Source organism: Bos javanicus, chromosome 4 (genome assembly GCF_032452875.1).
Source record: "Bos javanicus breed banteng chromosome 4, ARS-OSU_banteng_1.0, whole genome shotgun sequence".
Lineage (NCBI taxonomy): Eukaryota > Metazoa > Chordata > Mammalia > Artiodactyla > Bovidae > Bos > Bos javanicus.
Genome location: NC_083871.1, coordinates 13,200,516 through 13,220,173, shown reverse-complemented (window position 1 = coordinate 13,220,173; position 19,658 = coordinate 13,200,516). Strand labels below are relative to the sequence as shown.

The 19,658-nt window shown below is 42.7% G+C and overlaps 1 protein-coding gene and 1 long non-coding RNA gene across 2 annotated transcripts in view; one reads left to right on the top strand and one right to left on the bottom strand.

Moving 5' to 3' along the window:
* LOC133245849 (uncharacterized) overlaps positions 1 to 11,169 on the bottom strand; it is a 36,091-nt gene extending 24,922 nt beyond the window's left edge. Inside the window, exons 1-2 of the long non-coding RNA XR_009735783.1 lie at positions 10,938 to 11,169; positions 3,640 to 3,776 (exon numbers count right to left, since the gene is read on the bottom strand). This is a non-coding gene — a long non-coding RNA (uncharacterized LOC133245849). The remainder of the gene's footprint in view (positions 1 to 3,639; positions 3,777 to 10,937) is intronic.
* A 121-nt stretch (positions 11,170 to 11,290) lies between these two features.
* Positions 11,291 to 19,658, top strand: part of PON3 (paraoxonase 3) — a 37,661-nt gene continuing 29,293 nt past the window's right edge. Inside the window, exons 1-2 of the mRNA XM_061413494.1 lie at positions 11,291 to 11,461; positions 12,884 to 12,954. Of these exons, the coding sequence (XP_061269478.1) occupies positions 11,388 to 11,461; positions 12,884 to 12,954 (145 nt within the window). The 5' untranslated portion in view covers positions 11,291 to 11,387. The remainder of the gene's footprint in view (positions 11,462 to 12,883; positions 12,955 to 19,658) is intronic.

The window sequence follows — 19,658 nt, the reverse complement described above, 5'->3', positions numbered from 1 at the left end:
TAATATATAACAGTGAACCAGATACATGCCTATATTAGGAGATTCAACAAATGAGAAAATAGATAGATGATAAAAAGATAGATTATAAAGAAAAAAACATAGGGACATCCTGATGGTACAGTGGATGGGAATCTACTTGTCAGTGGAGGGGACATGGGTTTGATCCCTGGTTCGGGAAAATTCCACATGCCGAGGAGCAACTAAGCCCGTGTGTCTCAACTACTGAGCCCAAGCGCTTAGAGCCTGTGCTCTGCAACAAGAGAAGCCACCACAGTGAGAAGCCAGTGCCCTGCAATGAAGAGTAGCCCCTGCATCCCACAGCTAGAAAAACCGGTGTGCAGCAAAGAAGATCCAGCACAGTTAAGTTCCATTCAGTTCAGTTGCTCAGTCGTGTCCGACTCTTTGCTACCCCATGAACTGCAGCACGCCAGGCCTCCCTGTCCATCACCAACTCCTGGAGTTTACCCAAACCCAGGTCCATTGAGTCGGTAATGCCATCCAATCATCTCAACCTCTGTTGTCCCCTTCTCCTCCTGCCCTCAGTCTTTCCCAGCATCAGGGTCTTTTCCAATGAGTCAGCTCTTCGCATCAGGTGGCCAAAGTATTGGAGTCTCAGCTTCAACATCAGTCCTTCCAATGAACACCCAGGACTGATCGAATTTAGGATGGACTGGTTGGATCTCCTTGCAGTCCAAGGGACTCTCAAGTCTTCTCCAACACCACAGTTCAAAAGAATCAATTCTTCGGTGCTCAGCTTTCTTTATACACCAACTCTCACGTCCATACATGACCACTGGAAAAACCATAGCCTTGACTAGATGGACCTTTGTTGGCAGAGTAATGTCTCTGCTTTCTAATATGCTATCTAGGTTGGTCATAACTTTCCTTCCAAGAGGTAAGCATCTTTTAATTTCATGGCTGCAGTCACCATCTGCAGTGATTTTGGAGCCCCCAAAAATAAAGTCAGCCAGTTTCCACTGTTTCCCCATCTATTTGCCATGAAGTGATGGGACCGGATGCCATGATCTTAGTTTTCTGAATGTTGAGCTTTAAGCCAACTTTTTCACTTTCCTCTTTCACTTTCATCAAGAGGAGAAATTTCATCTTTAATTCTTCTTCACTTTCTGCCATAAGGTGGTGTCATCTGCATATCTGAGGTTATTGATATTTCTCCTGGCAATCTTGATTCCAGCTTGTGCTTCTTCCAGCCCAGCGTTTCTCATGATATACTCTGCATATAAGGTAAATAAGCAGGGTGACAATATACAGCCTTGACGTACTCCTTTTCCTATTTGGAACCAGTCTGTTGTTCCATGTCCAGTTCTAACTGTTCTTCCTGACCTGCATATAGGTTTCTCAAGAGGCAGGTCAGGTGGTCTGGTATTCCCATCTCTTTCAGAAGTTTCCACAGTTTATTGTGATCCACACAGTCAAAGGCTTTGGCATAGTCAATAGATCAGAAATAGATGTTCTTCTGGAACTCTCTTGCTTTTTCCATGATCCAGTGGATGTTGGCAATTTGATCTCTGGTTCCTCTGCCTTTTCTAAAATCAGCTTGAACATCTGGAAGTTCACAGTTCATGTATTGCTGAAGCCTGGCTTGGAGAATTTTGAGCATTACTTTGCTAGCATGTGAGATGACTGCAATGGTGTGGTAGTTTGAACATTCTTTAGAACTGTCTTTCTTCAGGATAGGAATGAAAATGGACCTTTTCCAGTCCTGTGACCACTGCTGAGTTTTCCAAATTTGCTCACATATTGAGTGCAGCACTTTCACAGCATCATCTTCCAGGATTTGAAATAGCTCAACTGGAATTCCATCACCTCCACTAGCTTTGTTCGTAGTGATGCTTCCTAAGGCCCACTTGACTTCACATTCCAGGATGTCTGGCTCTAGGTGAGTGATCACACCATCGTGATTATCTGGGTCATGAAGATCTTTTTTGTACAGTTCTTCTATGTATTCTTGCCACCTCTTCTAATATCTTCTGCTTCCATACCATTTCTGTCCTTTATTGAGCCCATCTGTGCATGAAATGTTGCCTTGGTATCTCTAATTTTCTTGAAGAGATCTCTAGTCTTTCCCATTCTATTGTTTTCCTCTATTTCTTTGCATTGATCGCTGAAGAAGGCTTTCTGATCTCTCCTTGCTATTCTCTGGAACTCTGCATTCAAATGGGTATATCTTTTCTTTTCTCCCCTGCCTTTAGCTTCTTTTCTTTTCTCAGCTATTTGTAAGGCCTCCTCAGACAACCATTTTTTCTTTCTGCATTTCTTTTTCTTGGGGATGGTCTTAATTCCTGTCTCCTATACAATGTCACAAACTTCCATCCATAGTTCATCAGGCACTCTATCAGATTTAGTCCCTTAAATCTATTTCTCACTTCCACTGTATAGTCATAAGGGATTTGATTTAGGTCAAACCTGAATGGTGTAGTGGTTTTCCCTACTTTCTTCAATTTAAGTTTGAATTTGGCAATAAGGAGTTCATGATCTGAGCCACAGTCAGCTCCTGGTCTTGTTTTTGCTGACTGTATAGAACTTCTTCCATCTTTGGCTGCAAAGAATATAATCAATCTGATTTTGGTGTTGACCATCTGGTGATGTCCATATGTAGAGTCTTCTCTTGTGTTTTTGGAAGAGAGTGTTTGCTATGACCAGTGCGTTCTCTTGGCAGAACTCTATTAGCCTTTGCCCTGCTTCATTCCATACTCCAAGGCCAAATTTGCCTGTTACTCCAGGTATTTCTTGACATCCTACTTTTGCATTCCAGTTCCCTATAATGAAAATGACATCGTTTTGGGTTGTTAGTTGTAGAAGGTCTTGTAGGTCTTCATAGAACCATTCAACTTCAGCTTCTTCAGCCTTACTGGTCAGGGCATAGACTTGGATTACCGTAATATTGAATGCTTTGCCTTGGAAACAAACAGAGGTCATTCTGTCGTTTTTGAGATTGCATCCAAGTACTGCATTTCGGACTCTTTTGTTGACCATGATGGCTACTCCATTTCTTCTAAGGGATTCCTGCCCACAATAGTAGATATAATGGTCATCTGCGTTAAATTCACACATTCCCGTCCATTTTAGTTTGCTGATTCCTAGAATGTCGACATTCACTCTTGCCATCTCCTGTTTGACCACTTCCAATTTGCCTTGATTCATGGACCTAAGATTCCAGGTTCCTATGCAATATTGCTCTTTGCAGCATTGGACCTTGCTTCTATCACCAGTCCCACATCTGGGACTGGGTGTTGTTTTTGCTTTGGCTCCTTCCCTTCATTTTTTCTGGAGCTATTTCTCCACTGATCTCCAGTAGCATATTGGGCACCTACCAACCTGGGGAGTTCATCTTTCAGTTTCCTATCTTTTTGCCTTTTCATACTATTCATGGGGTTCTCTAGGCAAGAATACTGAAGTGGTTTGCCATTCCCTTTTCCAGTGGATCACATTCTGTCAGACCTCTCCACCATGACCCGTCTGTCTTGGGTGGCCCCACAGGGCATGGCTTAGTTTCCTTGAGTTAGACAAGGCTGTGGTCCATGTGATCAGATTGGCTAGTTGTCTGTGATTGTGGTTTCAGTCTGTCTGCCCCCTGATGCCCTCTCTCAGCACCTACCATCTTACTTGGGTTTCTCTTACCTTGGACGTGGGGTATCTCTTCACAGCTGCTCCAGGGAAGCGCAGCTGCAGATCCTTACTTTGGACGTGGGGTAGCTCCTCTCGGCTGCTCCTGCGCCATCACAGCCACTGCTCCTGCACTATCGCAGCTGCTGCTCCTGCACAGCCAAAAATAAATAAATAAATAATTATTTTTTTTAAATGGCCATACAACCAGCAATCCCACTGCTTGGCATACACACTGAGGAAATCAGAACTGAAAGAGACACATGTACCCCAGTGTTTATTGCAGCATTGTTTACAATAGATAAGCCATGGAAACAACCTAGATGTCCATCGGCAGATGAATGGATAAGGAAGTCGTGGTACATATACATAATGGAGTATTACTCAACTATAAAAAAGAATGCTGTTGAGTCAGCTCAAATGAGGTGGATGAAACTGGAGCCTATTATACAGAATGAAGTAAGTCAGAAAGAAAAACACCAATACAGTACATTAATGCATATATATGGAATTTAGAAAGATGGTAATAATGATCCTATATGCAAGACAGCAAAAGAGACACAGATGTAAAGAAAGACTTTTGGATTCTGGGAGAAGGAGAGGGTGGGATGATTTGAGAGAATAGCATTGAAACGTATATAACCGTATGTAAAGTAGAAGACCAGGGCAAGTTCAGTGCATGAAGCAGAGCAGTGCTCTTTGACAACCCAGAGGGATGGGGTGGGGAGAGAGGTGGGAGGGGGTTCAGGATGGGGAGACACATGTGTACCCATGGGTGATTCATGTCGATGTATGGCAAAAACCACCACAATACTGTAAAGTAATTAGCCTCCAATTAAATTAATTGAAAAAACTCTAGACTTGAATTACATTTAAAAAGAAGGAACTAAACATAGACAAGTTATTAAACAATAATTTGGAGAAACCCAATTTTCCCACCTCCACCACTTTTGAAATGTTTAAACCTAGAGGAAAATTGAAAGAGTAGTTCAGTGACTTCCTTATACCCTTCACCTATATTCACCAATCACCAGTTATCATTTTTCCATTTTTGCTTTACTTTTCCAAGTAAAGATGCTTTTATTTTTCTGCACCATTTGAAAGCAAGTTGGAGATATCATAAAACTTCATCTCTGCATACTGCAGCTTGCATCTTCTGAATATGAGGGCGTCCTTCCACATAACCACAATGTTATTACAACACTTTGCAGTAATAATACCTCTCATTAATAGTGATGCCATCTAATACCTGGTACAAATTCAAATTTTCTCAGTGGTCTCCAAATGCCTTTAATAATTGCTAACCCTCCCATCCCCCATGCTCCCTAATCCAAAATTCAATCGAGGATCACAATTCACATTTACTTATGTCTCTTGAATCCTTTTTAATGTGAAACAGTCTTTCTATTTTTTGTTTTTATTTTTAATGACACATTTTTCAGTGCAAGCTAGATATCTTCTGGAATGATCTACATTCTGAATTTACTTGACCATTTCCTCCTGGAGTCCTGAGCTCAATTCAGCAGCACTCATATTTCCTGTAAATTAGAAGTTACTGTAGGCTTGACCAGATTCAGATTAAACAATTTTGACAAGAATACTAATAAGTGACCTGTACTTCACACTGCATTGCAGCAGAATATAAACATAGGTGTTTTTTTTTCACTCTTTGTGATGGTAAATCTGAGTAACTGATTAAGGTGGTGATCACCTGCTCAACAGGGTTAATTTTTTCTTTCTTTTTATAAATCCAAGTGAATAGTCTCTTCCCTAAAACCTTTCATCTATTTGGCATCCAGTAGTGTTCCTGTCCAATTATTATTATGTTGGAGTTTCAAAATGGTGATTTTTCTTCCATTATTCCTATTATTAATATCAATGGACAATACTCTATTTTTAAAAAAATTATCCGTCATTGAACTCCTTTTTTTCCTCTTCTACATTCTTTCTCTTTTTTCTGGAAATTATTTTCTATCAGTTCCTAGAGAGATATTTCTTACCTTTTCACAGATTTCTAACTTAATTTCTATCCAAACTCAGATTAATATTCATTTTGAAGGAAGTTAGTACAATCATCTAATAAAGTAGAACATCTCTATTCCATTTTCCTTCCCAGTGATTTAAAAGTCTACATGGATAAATCCTCCAACACATAGCTTCTGTGTGCCTCAAATTTTCACTCCTAATACCCATTTCTCCCACTGCCTCAGCCATCCACTCCTACAGCCACATTCTGTATCAGAAACTTTCTTACCTGTAAAACCTTTATTTCAAGTCTCAGACTCTGCAACCACCACCCCCTTCATTTCTAAGTCATCTGTTCAGGTACTGCCATCGTTCTAAAATTTTTGAATTGTTCCAACCTCAAACTGATTGATAACCCTAGCCCCAGAACTTTCTCCCCTTCCAACTGTCCCCTCTTCTGCATAATATCTCTGCTTATCCAATCCAGCTTCCATCCTGTAATCACTTCCTTGAGTATACGCTCAACTCCTTTATACGTCTCTCCTCCAAGTGTCGTAGGAAGCAAAACTCAAATCGTTTCTTTACTTCACACATGCACCTGAGCAGCTATCTGTGACCTGGGAAAATCACAAAACAGCTGAATGGTTTCTCTTGAATGAATGTCAAAGCTCAGATGTGGTACTCAAAATGTCAAGCAACCCTCAATTTCTTTGGTAGATTAGCTTTTCTCTTTCTTGAGTTAGTAATTTTATAGCTTCTCCTTTTCCTCAAACTTCCCACAATCCTTTATCTATTCAGACTTTGGTCTGTAGGTCTTGTCTTATAATTCACTGAGAAAATGGAAACAACTAGATATAAGCCCCCTCACACTTCCCCTCCCAAAGTTACACCTCTCACTGTAGCTGCATCCACCATCCCCTATTTCTACTGTTAAAGTGGAGAAGGAGTCCTCCAACTGTGCTTAGGACTTCACTTTTTCTATTATCCCTTCTCTCTTCTGCGTCATCAAACTCTTTCCCTACTGATTCATTTTCATTAGCACAAAGATCTTCTAACTGTATCTCCCATTTAAAAGACAACACTCCCTTGATCTCACATTTTTAACCACCACATCATTTCTCTGGATTCCACTGATGGCTTAAAATATGTCCAAAGATTTGACATTCTTCCCCCACAGGCAAGCTTAATGCATTGCTCCTTAACAACTTATTGACCATAGACATATTCATACATCTTTTGTTATGCACAATATTGACCAGAAGATGTTTTGATATTCACTTACATAAGAAATTGCCAGCCACAGGTGTTAGTTTCTACAAAAATGCCCCTGTCAATAATGTGTTAAGAGTGGGTTGGATTTAGTGACTGATGTCTAACAAACAGAATAATGCAGAAGTGACAGCATGTGACTTTTGAGACTTGGTCATAAAAGGCGTCAAGGTTTCCTCCTTGCTCCCTCATTCAGGCCACTCACTGGGGAAAGTTGGGTGCCTTATCCTGAAGACATTTCTCAGACAGCCCTTGGGAAGGTCCACATTGCAAGGAGCTTAGGTCCCCTGACGACAGACATGCAATTGAAATGCCTTCAGATTACTGCAACCTCATGACCGACCATGAACCAGAAGCACTTCACTAAGCTGCTTCCACTTTCTGACCAATAACAATGCTCAGATCATGAATTTTAAGCTTCCTTGTTTGGGGATAGTTTAGTGCATCATAATACATAACTAACACACCCATCATAAGTAAAGTCTTTGAGATCCACACTGTCTCTTCTTTCTCATTACCCATGCACTTGTCAACCAACTACAGTCTGGTCTTTGTTCATGTCAAGGTCATCAGAGATCTTTGTGTTGCCAAATCCAATTACCTCTATCTCTGCTCTGATCTTACCTGACTTCTAAGCAGCATTTAGCATGCTCTCTTCTTTCCTTCTCAAAACACTCTTCCGCCTTGGCTTTCTCAACACTATTCTCATTATCTCCTGTTTTCCCCTCCTTTGCTGGTTTGCACACCTCATCCAAATATTAATAGAAATGTAATGGCTCTTTAGGGCCAAAACTGGGTGCTCTTTCCTCTCTCCCATCCATTCCAATGGCTTTATGTACTCCCTGTATACTGATTACTCCAAAATTAACATCGCCAGCTCAGACCTTTGCAGTCATCTTTCATATCATGTTTGTCCTTAACTATCAGAAAGTCTACCCGACTCTATCTCCAAGTGACATCTTTTTGGATCCGTTCTCCTCTCTCTGCTGCAGTCTCTATTATTACTTCTTACCCCAAACAGTTTTGCGGGTGGACTTCTGTCTACCAGTTTTTCCCCTCTCCAATCTATTTCCTACTCAGTAGCAAAGTACTCAGATCACATCATCTCCTGCAAGACCTTACTGTGTTACTGATCTCTCCACTAGGACCTGCAAGATGCTGTGTGATCTGGGTTCCGCTTCCCTCTCCAACTTCATCCAGCAATGGCTTGGGCCACACTGTAACTGCAGGTCCTGGCAAACACCAAGATATTTCCCTCAACGGAAATTCCCCTCCTCCCACTCTTTACAACCTAGTTTCTTCTCTTACTTCAGGTCTCCGTTTTATTGTTACCTCTTTAGAGAGGCTTTTCCACTTCTGGGAGACAGCAAGGGGCTCCACCAGAAGCATGTCTCTGAGTCACAAACTAAATGGTCCAGAGCCATATCCCCTCTATCTGGCCCTTACACGCCAAGAGACAATATTCCTCTGCTGTAGTCATCCCAGAACTAGGTGCCAGGAAACTAGCAACTACCTCATAGCCTCAAACCTGCCAAAATTATTCAAACTAGCCAATCCTAAGTAGTTCAGCCTAGCCTGCACACTGGCAACCCACTCCAGTATTCTTGCCTGGAGAATTCCATGGACAGAGGAGCCTGGTGGGCTACCGTCCATAGTATCACAAAGAGTCGGACGCGACTGAAACCCCCAATAAAGGGAGCAGCTTCAACCCTCCTGTCCTGTTTTCTGCCTCCCAATCACCCAGGCGTCTTTCCCACATGGCTCTGTACCATGCCTGTCTTTCTGTCTCTAAGTTTTGTGAGTATAAAAGACTATTATTTCCTGAGCCTCTCTGTCTCCTCTCATGGCTATACATGACTGATTATTTCATAAAAGAACATGAAACAACTTACTTTTTTACTTTGTCTTTTTCTGTTTTTTGGCTTCACCTTCCCTCCTGCTTCTTTCCTTTTTTTCTATCCTCCCTGCCTTCCTTCCTTTAAATATATTTCCCCTCTAGGATGTAAGCCCCTTGAAGGCAAGGGCATCTTGCTCACACCAAGTCTTCAGTGCTGGGCAAGTAGTTGTCAGTGCTCACCAAACAGTGCTGAGTGTGAACACCAAGCAACATTCCTTCCTTTCCTTCCCAGTCTCCCATGGACTCACACACGCCATTCCAGAGAACAATTCAAACTCAGTGGCCATGAACCTGTCTGGAGAGTCATCGCCACACAGTGATCCACGGGGTTTGTCTTTCTTTGAAACAAACATGCAGGGTGTCGACTAAGTGAAGAAATGTGAAGCAACAGCAGCAGCAGAATCTCCACACCACATGTGTGTGTGTGTGTGTGTGTGGTGTATTTATGCATTTTCTTCTGAAATATGGGTCACTGTTTTCACAGGAGTCTCTATTAAAAATCAAAGTTATATTAAAAGGTATGTTGAGGGCTTCCCTGGTGGTTCAGTGGTAAAGAGTCTGGCTGCAAAGGCAGGAGAAACAGGCTTGATCCCTGCTCTGGGAAGGTCCCAAGTGCCCTGGAGCAATTAAGCACTGTGCTCCCGAGCCTGGGAACCACATCTACTGAGCCCATGCATCACAACTGACGAAGCCCGAGTGCCCCAGCACTTGTGATCTGCAACAAAAGAAGCCACTGCATTGAGAAGCCTGAGCACCACAACCAGACAGACAGTAGCCCTTGCCCACTGCAACCAGAGAAAAGCTCATGTAGCAATGAAAACCCAGCACAACCACAAATAATAAATAAAATATTTTTTAAGAAGGTTGAAAAGTCTCCTTGCCATCCTATCTGTCCCACTTAGGGGAAACCAGTTTGTTAGTTTCTTGTGTATCTTTCCAATATTTTTATAGAAATACAGGGAGATATTGGAGAAGGCAATGGCACCCCACTCCAGTACTCTTGCCTGGAAAACCCCATGGACAGAGGAGCCTCGTAGGCTGAAGTCCATGGGGTCGCGAAGAGTCAGAAACGACTGAGCGACTTCACTTTCACTTTTTACTTTCATGCATTGGAGAAGGAAATGGCAACCCAATCCAGTGTTCTTGCCTGGAGAATCCCAGGGATGGGGGAACCTGGTGGGTTGCTGTCTATGGGGTCACACAGAGTCGGACACGACTGAAGCGACTTAGCAGCAGCAGCAGGCAGACAGAAATACGTATTCCTCCTCTGTGTGAACTCTTTTCAAATTAATCTTCTGAAGAAGTAACTGTCTTATCAATGCAATTCCAGATGTTCCAATGTTCCGTTAGTAGCCCTTCCTCCACAGCTTTAATAAAACTCAGCATAACTGAGGAAGGGCACAGGAAGGGCTCACACTGCCACTCTCTAGCTGTGTGGCCAAGAGCAAGTTACACAGTTAATCTGTGCCTTGGCTTTCTGACCTATAAAACTGGGATGTGAACTACCTCAGAGAAGTACCAGTAATCAAAAGTTAACATAGGCAAAGTTCTAAGGACAATGCAAGGTACATAGTAGGTGCTGCATAAATGGCAAGCTTTATTATTCCACTATAATTATGTATTCAAACAGTATTTATGTATCCTATAAGTCAGAAACCTCCTTTACTTAATATCTCCACTTCTGTGTTCTCTCAAACACAGAAGTTTCTGTTGAGTTTACTTAAACTCAATAGAAATAGTCCTTTTTTTTTTTTCCTTGTGGAAAATAAAAACAGATCTTGAAGATGCTCCTTGGCTTTGCCCAAACTCTTTATGTCTTTCCCACCTCGTGCTCCCCTTCTTTCAACCTGATTTTTATCATGAGTGTGGGAGGGTGCAGATTATTTGCCTGGCAGGATCTAAAGATCCAGAAGAAAGAAGGATCTAGGAGTCTTTTGAAAGTCTAACCTTCCAAAGAAGCTATGCTTCCCTTCTCCCCGTCTCTCCTCCGTTCTGCTCATCTTGTTACCTATTCTATTTCTTTCTTTCCCTTCACTTCTCCTGACTTTATCTCAAATGTTGGGGGCAGATGCTGACATTCACAAATCCTCCCAGTCCACAAACAGAATCCACCCTCCCCCTCCCCGCGCCCCGCCTCCACCCTGTGTGTGGGATCAGTTCTGCGTCTCTTAGAACACCTTACCTTCCACAAACTGTAAAGTTTCTGGGTCTGAACTACAGCTCCCCGCGCTCTCTGCCCCTCCAGTTTCCCCTTCAGGACACTTGAGGAGCTGAGGTAGAATTCCGCAGCTTTTGGCAGCAAACCTCCTCCTCTATCGTCCCACCCACCCGTGGGATCTCGCCAAAGCTGCCAAGGGAACCCAGGGGTATGGTCCTGTCTCTGTATTTTGAGCCCTGAAGAATAAAGGAATCCGCGAGTAAAGGTTTCCTTGAAAGCAGGTGAACGTGGCCTTGAACCCGGAGCAGCGCTGCGGTGAAGGGCGGGACGCAGCGACCTTAGCCCAGAGTTTTGGCAGCGCACCTGCCCGGGAGCAGGAAGGGTGGGGCGAGCACCACTGGGGGAGGGACCAGCGCTGCCCGCAGCCCCTCCCGAGTGCTCTGCGCGCCCTGGGCGCCCCGGACCCCGGAGACCATGGGGAAGCTGATGGCACTTATCCTGCTGGGCGCCGGCCTGGCCCTAGTCGGGGAGAGATTTTTGACACTCAGGTGAGTTGGCATCTTGAGCGTCCTGGGCTTTTTCTCTTCTTCCAAGTTAGGTTAAGGGCTGCCCCGGGCCGCCTTCATAGCGGGTAAGAATGAGCTGTTGGGGACCCCGTCTTCTCAATCGCACCTAACAAACTATCCCTTGAGAAGCTCTGATGTGGAAAGTGAGCTGATTTCTTGCCTTTCCTAAGATCGTGAGGCAGAAATGCCCCGGTTTATTTTCTGAAAGTTATGCAACTACCCCCCTTCCCCCTTCCCTCAGCATTCCACCCACCCTTGAACAAACTAACTGTTGGAAGCGCTGGTCTTGGGAGGAGGGAGCCAGGCTACCGGCTGAATGTTTTAGGCTGACTCAGAGGTTGTCCAAGGCAAGTTCAACCTTGAGGGGTACCGGGTTACCAGATTAAAGGAGCTAGCAGGACAGCAGGGAAATGAACTGAAACCTGCAAGGGGAGATTGGCATTGTCCCGGTATCTGACCTGACCTTTTGAAGTGGAAGATCTGGTGGTGATAGCAATTCCAGAAATATCCCAGGAGAATACTGGGCTAGTAAGAAGAAATGTTTGTTAGATGATGACATGTGTTCCCGAATAGATGTTAGCTTCTACTTGCTTTCAGTCCTCTTTGGGTTGTTTTTATTTATTTCTCTAAATAGAAGTTGGTCTTCTCAGAGGTTCACATCTATTGGCAGAATCTGTTGAGGAGCATGGTGCCTTTTGATAATACATTCTAGTTCAGCTTGAGTTTACTGTTACATTTGCTCCCAGTGCATGCAAGTGAGAAAATCATAAAAAATAATGATAATTATAAAGCCAATCTAAAGAGTATTTTTTTAAAGTCACAGTAAGATAAGTATAGAATCTTCCTGAATACAATTTAATAAAAATGTAAAATTATTCCTTGTGTTTAGAAGAATGTTTCACTGTGGAATCAAAAACACTATTCAAAAATAATTTGGCCAATTGTTTAAACTATGGTCAGTTTAATGAACTCATGAACTTGCAAAGTAAATGAACATAAAATTTTAAAAATAATAAAGCAAAAGCTACAGAGTTTAGCTATTAGGAGACCCTGTTGAATTTGGGGAAGGCAGTTGGGGACAAGGATCAAAAGGCAAGACTGTAAGGGATTAAGGGAATCAAAGTGCAGATTTATAATAGATGATGCTTTATCACATTCGATAATAGTATTTTGTGCATTTAAATTAATAATACTTATATACTATTAAATTAAAAAATATAGGCACATTACCCAGTGTGTCCACATTATATAAGTAAATGTAAATAAAAGGAGATGGCTACTTATTTGTGATATCATCCATAAATGATGAGAAAGAGAGTTAATGAATTTGAAGGTGGTTAAAGACTGGTTAGACATTGATTTTGGATGTTGTGCATTGATCTCCAGTGTTTTTATCTTCCACAGAGAAAGAATGAATGCATATCGAGAAGTGGAGTCAGTAGAATCCCAGAACTGCCACCTTATTGAGGGAATTGGTATGTATATGACAGTACAATTTCCTGGTCACCATCCCCCTGACTGAAGCTGCTAATTTAATCCACTGCTACTCCTCAAACCCTCCTACTGAGGCTTCAGCCTCGTCAATTTTACCCAAGCTATCTGATTCCACGTCTCCAAGGGGTGTCCTAAATGTCAAAATCTATGGCTTTTTCTCGGTCCTCTTACTGACATCTCTCCATCATTTGAAATATGTTGTTGACTACTCTTTGGTTGGTCCCTTGCTGGACTCTGCTCCTGTCCACTCTGACATTTCATTTCCTTCTCTGTCTTTTTCTGTTGCCTTACTTCTTTTTTTTTTCTTCTCCCCTCTCCTTGATGATACTCCTAGCTTCCAGTGTCACTGCCTTCAAAATTTATCTGCTAGTACTAAAAGAAATGTGACTTAGCCCTTATTCTCAAGAACCTCCCAATCAATTGAGGGTTTTTTTCTTAATTAATCGAAAATCCATAGTTGGATCCCTGATCTCTCAAACTGCAGGCCTTTTTTTCTGCTTGAAATCTTCTTTGCCTTTCTGTCATTTCCTCTCTCACACCCCACCCATAATCAGCTCTTCTTCCAGACTTTTCTTAAGCTTGGTACCTGCATTCTCAAAGAGTTTCAGTTCAAAATTTAGGAATCTTGAACTTCCCTGGCAGTCCAGCGGGTAAGACTTTGCCTTCCGATGCAGGAGATATGGATTCCATCGTTAGTCAGGGAGCTGAGATCTCACAGGCTTTGAGGCCACAACACCAAAACATGAAGCAGAAGCAGTGTTGTAACAAATTCAATAAAGACTTTAAAAATCTTTTAAAAAAATGAAGGAGCCATTTATTTTCCCCTCTCCTCTCACTGTTTCACGTGAGACCTGTTGGCCTCTCCTGGGCCCCCACATAGAGCTGATCTCATTTACTCCTTACTGCTTCAACTGCTTGTTCTGGCTCTGAGCCTTTAACTCTCCCTGATGATACTACTAGGGGGAAAAAAATCTAGCCAGATGCTGTTCTAGGAATGTATTCTTTCATTTTCTCACCTTTGCTCATGAAATTACCTCCAAAGATTTCTTCATTGCTGCTTGCTGAAATCAGTTGGAAATCCCTCTTCTACCCCTGAACTCTCATAGCACTCTGAAACTCCCACTCACTTGAGACACCTACCACATGCTTTATTTTAGAGCCAGCAGTGTCTTTCTCTCACAATCAGATTGTAAACCTCCTAGGGTCAAGGACTGTGAATTGTTTCAGTATGTGACAGGACAACAGTATAGCTTATTGTGATATAAATGATCTCCAAGATAAGTTACTAATACATATATATACATATATATATATAAAAGAGCCCTTTTGATTTTGGTTTTCTATCTTTATTTGCCCTCTCAATTTCTAAAACAAATAGAGAAACAGCCTGGCCCTTGTGCTCCCTAGTGTTAGATGAGGTGTGTATTGCGAGCTAGAAAGCAGAAGGAACTCAAGACAAAGCATTTCCTGACTTTGATATTTAAAAACCTGGACTCCTTCAAGGGATTCTGATGGAGACGGAAGGGGAATATGTGGTTGTGGTTGTTGTTGTTTTAAATAACAGGGGGCTTTGTCCCATTCTGGGGGAGAATCAAGACCTGTAAAGGAACGGCTACAATATACCTTTAGGGAGGCTGGATCCCTTACACCGTATGAGCATGAGCAAAGGTTGTATGTGTGTGCGCATGCACAGTATGTATAATTGGCAAAAGTTTCTAAATTAAAGGGACCACATGAGCTTGGCAATGAATATTTCAGTGGTGACTAGTGTAGAATAAAGGCCATGTGGACTTCCCCAAAGTCCACAGCTTTCTTTATTAAGCTGTTTGCACAACCCTGGCAGAGAGACCCAATAATGACTCAGGCTGAACTTCCTACCAGTTTAGTGCAATGTGGGTTTGGGGTCAGATTTAATTTGATTAAAAAAATAAGGAAATGTAACATTCAATCATTTGTTTACTGCCTTGTGGAGTAATATTCATATTAATTTTATATATATATATCTCAAAAGAGTCTGCCAGTTAATTTAGACAGTAATTAGAGCATTGTTAAAGCATTGTTAAAGTCTAGCCCAACTCTCAGATTGTATGATTCAAATAGGCTTGAGAAGTTAAAACTAGAGCAGAAGGGGCCTCCCTGGTGGCTCAGTGGTAAAGAATCCACCTGCCATTGCAGGAGACACGGGTTCTATCCCTGATCCAGGAAGATCCAACATGGTGCAGAGCAACTGAGCCTGTGTGCCAAAACTGCTGGGCCTGTGCACTAGAGCCCGGGAGCCACAACTCCTGAGGCCAGCGTGCCCCAGAGCCCGTGTTCTGTGGCACTTCACAACAAGAGAAGCCACTGCAGTGAGAAGTATGTGCACTGCAGCAAGAGAGTAGTCCCTGCTCTCCACAGCTAGAGAAAACCCTCGCAGCGACGAAGATCCAGCACAGCCCAAAAGAAATACAATTATTTCAAAAAACTAGAGCAGAAGAAAAAAACGCATGCACATCTCATGTCTATTGGCATATGTACATTCTATATTTACAGAACTGAACAAGTGGGAATGATCAGGGGTCATTTGTCAATAGGACAATATTGCTATATATCTAAAAATAATACTACTACCTTATCAAAGGCCTAGTGTCTATGGCTCTCTGCTGAGTCCTTTGGAAACACTTTCCATCATCCTCATAAACACCCCGTAAGGTGGGTGCTGCCACCTGTGTTTGGAGATTAGGAAACTGACACCCAGAAGAATGAAGTTCCCTGCCCAGTGGTTCAGAACGAGAAGGTGCCAGGTCTACATGAAGAGGCACGGTGGTTTTCTTCCATGCCTTTGTACTCTCTGTTGTGTAACACTGCCTTTCTTATCTACTGACAGCACATTTTTATTACGGAGTTTCAGGGAAGTATGGTGGCGGCAGAAAACAGAAAGTCTGAGATGCAAAAAAGTGAAATATTAATCAATAGAGCTGACCAAGACCGGGCAAATTGCACATTTAAACAAAGCTCACTAATGAGATGATACTCGTAAGACCCTCCTCTCTGAGAGTGAAAGGCTTTGTGAAAGAATGGAAAACCAAAGAATTGAAGGCAGAGGATAGTAGGCAGTAACAGAGCTGGGGAAAATTTCTGATTTGTGTTTTCTTCAAGACCTAGACTTTTCTGATTAATTTTATTGGTCGAGGGCTTGCCTGATGGCTCAGATGGTAAAGAGTCTGCCTACAATGCAAGAGACCTGGGTTCATTCCCTGGTTCAGGAAGATCCCCTGGAGAAGGGAGTGGCTACCCACTCCAGTATTCTTGCCTGGAGAACTCCATGGACATGGAATGCATGTGTGGACAGCGGAGCCTGGTGGGCTACAGTCCATGGGGTTGCAAAGAGTCAAACACGACTAAAACTTCCACTTTATTGGCAGAACCAACTTTTCCTCTTTTTGTTTTCCTTCCTCATTATTATTTATTTATTTATTTTGGCCACACTGGGTGGCATGTGGGAGCTTGGTTCCCCTCCCGGGGATCGAACCCAAGCTCCCTGAATTGGAAGAATTGGGTCATAACCACTGGACCACCAGGGAAGCCCCATTCTTTCCCCAGTATTCTTTCTAGGAAGAAAGCTTAAAAAGTGAAATAATTCTAACCTCCCAGAAATCATACCTCAAAGATCTTTTTTATATTAAATTCATCTTTTTTCCAAGGCTTTGAGGCTCAAAGATTGGCTTAACTGGGAAGTTATTTGGCTAATCAAAGTTGCCCTTGAAATAGGAACAGCTTTATTAGCTTGCCCTTGACAGAATTATCAAGTAGACAGACAGCCATTGTATATGGAGTCTTCCTATCTTCCTCTCCTTTCTTTTCCCCTCCTGTAGCTTCCTGTGTCTCCAAGATATGTTTCTACTCCATGGTAGTTTCCATTTGTTTTCTTAGCTGGCTATTTTCTTCCCTCGAAGATGTGAAATGACAATATTAATTGATAGTAATGTTTTGGCATGACTTTTTCTCAAGATGTCTATAGAGAACAATTGGAGGCCAGAGAAGTGAGGTTATGCCAAAAAATAGGGTGGACAGATTAAAAGGGAGTAGATACCTATTTGTAAGACTGGTTTTAGACTTAGCAGTGGGGTTTTAATGTTGTCTGTGCACAGGGTAATGAGTATATGGAGAAGACTCAGGGGAGGGTGTCCCAGAGGCTTTTACTCCCACAGGAGCCACTGTTGCTAAGATGCACCGGGCCATCATGCAGATGCAGTGCAGGTCGGGGAAAGGGATAAAGGAGGGTCAGGAATAATGTACAATCAGCTACTAATTCTTTTCCACATCTGAGTGCAAAGCACCAGCTTCCCTGTGCTGTGGACAGAGCAAGTAAAAAACAACAACAACAACAACAAAAAAAAAAAACAGCATAGCATCTCTGGAAAATGCCCACTCATGCTGCAGGTGAATTACTGAAGCAGGTTAGTGCTATCATGGGAGATGTGTGAAACGGTGTTTGGAAGATGAAAAGACTAAATCAGAAATTATACAACTCAGGACATCTTCTATTCAGAAATTAACACTCACTTGTCAATAACTTAACCTCAAACAAGACAAAGTTCAAAAACTAAAGCAGTTTCTCCTTTTTAGTCCGTCAACCAGCTTGTTGCTGAAAGCTTTTATAGTGAAAAGGCAGGTGTTATATTGGGTACAAGGACACGGTACTGAGTAAAACCAGGTCCTTGATCCAAGCAAGTTGCAGCCCAAATGTGGAAAATATCATGGTGGAGGTAGTCACAGGTGACCATATTAGTACACAAACTGGATGTTGGAGCCAAGAGAGGTTGAAAAAGCTGAGGGGACAGCATTCAAGTCATCTCTAAGGGCCTGTGATACTCAGTCAAGTGGAGGTGAGACTGGGTGTGGGAAACATGTGTTGCCAAGAAGCAGGTAACAGCATGTGCTCAGGTATGCAGGTAAACAAGCCTGGCCTACCTCGGCACTGCTGACAGAGTGCTGCAGCACGCCTGGAAAAGACAGCGAAGGGTGGGAGCCCCAAGAATTGAGATCGGAGCCAAGAGGCATCGAACTGCAGATCTAGGTCAAGGAGTTTGAGAATTTTACTGCCAGCCCTACTGGCCCTTTGGAGGGTTTTAAGCAGGAGCATTACAGGGTCAAGTTTGCGATTTAAAAAGAATGGGTTGTAGGGGAGCAAAGTGGACCTACTAGGAAGTTATTACAGAAATCCAGGAGGGAGTTCCAGAGCTTGAAAGACTTGTGATCAGATGGTTTTAGGGAGTAAGGAAAAGGAAGACATCAAGGATAACTCCAAGGTTCCTACTTTGGGTACTTGGGGGATGGAAATGTTATCCACTGAAATTGAAATATACAAAATGGAGCAGATTTAAGAGGGAAATTTCCAGATCGCTTTGATACATGTTGAACATGAGAAATGAAAAGGCCCGATAGAAATGTCCTATATACAGGAGACCTGGTTTGATCCCTGGGTTGGGAAGATCCTCTGGAGAAGGGAACAGCTACCCACTCCAGTATTCTGGCCTAGAGAATTCCATGGAGAAGTCCATGGGGTCGCAAATAGTCAGACACAGCAGAGTGACTTTCACTATACATGTATATACAGGTAAATACAGAGGTCTGGAAGTTGGGAGAAAGTTTTGGTCTTGATTTAGAGATTGGAGAGTTAAGAGTATGTGGGTGGAAGCTGACACCTTTGGACTAGAGTAAATTGGTGCTCTGCTATGAGAAATAGCCAAGTGCGGGTAGAGGCTGGTGAGTATTTCCAGCCTGGATAGAGGCAGAAGGAGACTAGGGCAAAAGGAAGCCCAAAAATGGTTTTTAGAGGAAAAAAGAGAGAGAAAAAGGTTTGTTCAAAAACTAACCCATCCAGGGGATTCCCTGATGGCTCAGTGGGAAAGAATCCGCCTGCCAATGCAGGAGACATGGGTTCCATCCCTGATCTGGGAAGATCTCACATGCTGCAGAGCAATTAAACCCGTGTGCCACAACCATTGAGCCTGTGCCCTAGCGCCCATGCTGTGCTACAGAGAAGCCACAGCAGGGAGAAGTCCATGCACTGCAACTAGAGAGCAGCCCCCGCTCACCACAACTAGAGAAAAGCCCATGCAGCAGTGAAGACCCAGCACAAAGTGAACCAAAAAACCTGACAATTAAAAAAAAAACACATTAATAAATGAAATTTAAAAACTAATCCACCCATATTCAACATCATTTTTAAAACTGTTTTATTCAATTTGCTGGATTCTCCCCAAGTCTATTTTACTCCATGTAGGGCAGGGCATGCAAGCTCAGTCATGTCTGACTCTTTGCAATCCCATGGACTGTAGCCCGCCAGGATCCTCTGTCCAGGGGACTTTCCAGGCAAGAATACAGGAGTGGGTTGCCATTTCCTGCTCCAGGGGATCTTCTTGATACAGGGATCAAACTCACATCTCTTGCGTCTCCTGCACTAGCAGGCCGATCCGTTACCACGGTGCCACCTGGGAAGCCCTATTCCATGTAGAAAAAGCAGTAAATCTTTCAGACCATCAAAACACCATATATTGGTAACTCTTGATTAACTGGAATGCTTAGAAAATGGAAAGCTGTGATTAGTTTTCAGGTTCCTAGTTGGGGATTAGTTTTCATCTTCAGTATAATCAATAGGATTAAATCTTTTTCCATCCTCCAGTTTTCAGTGCCTATTGTT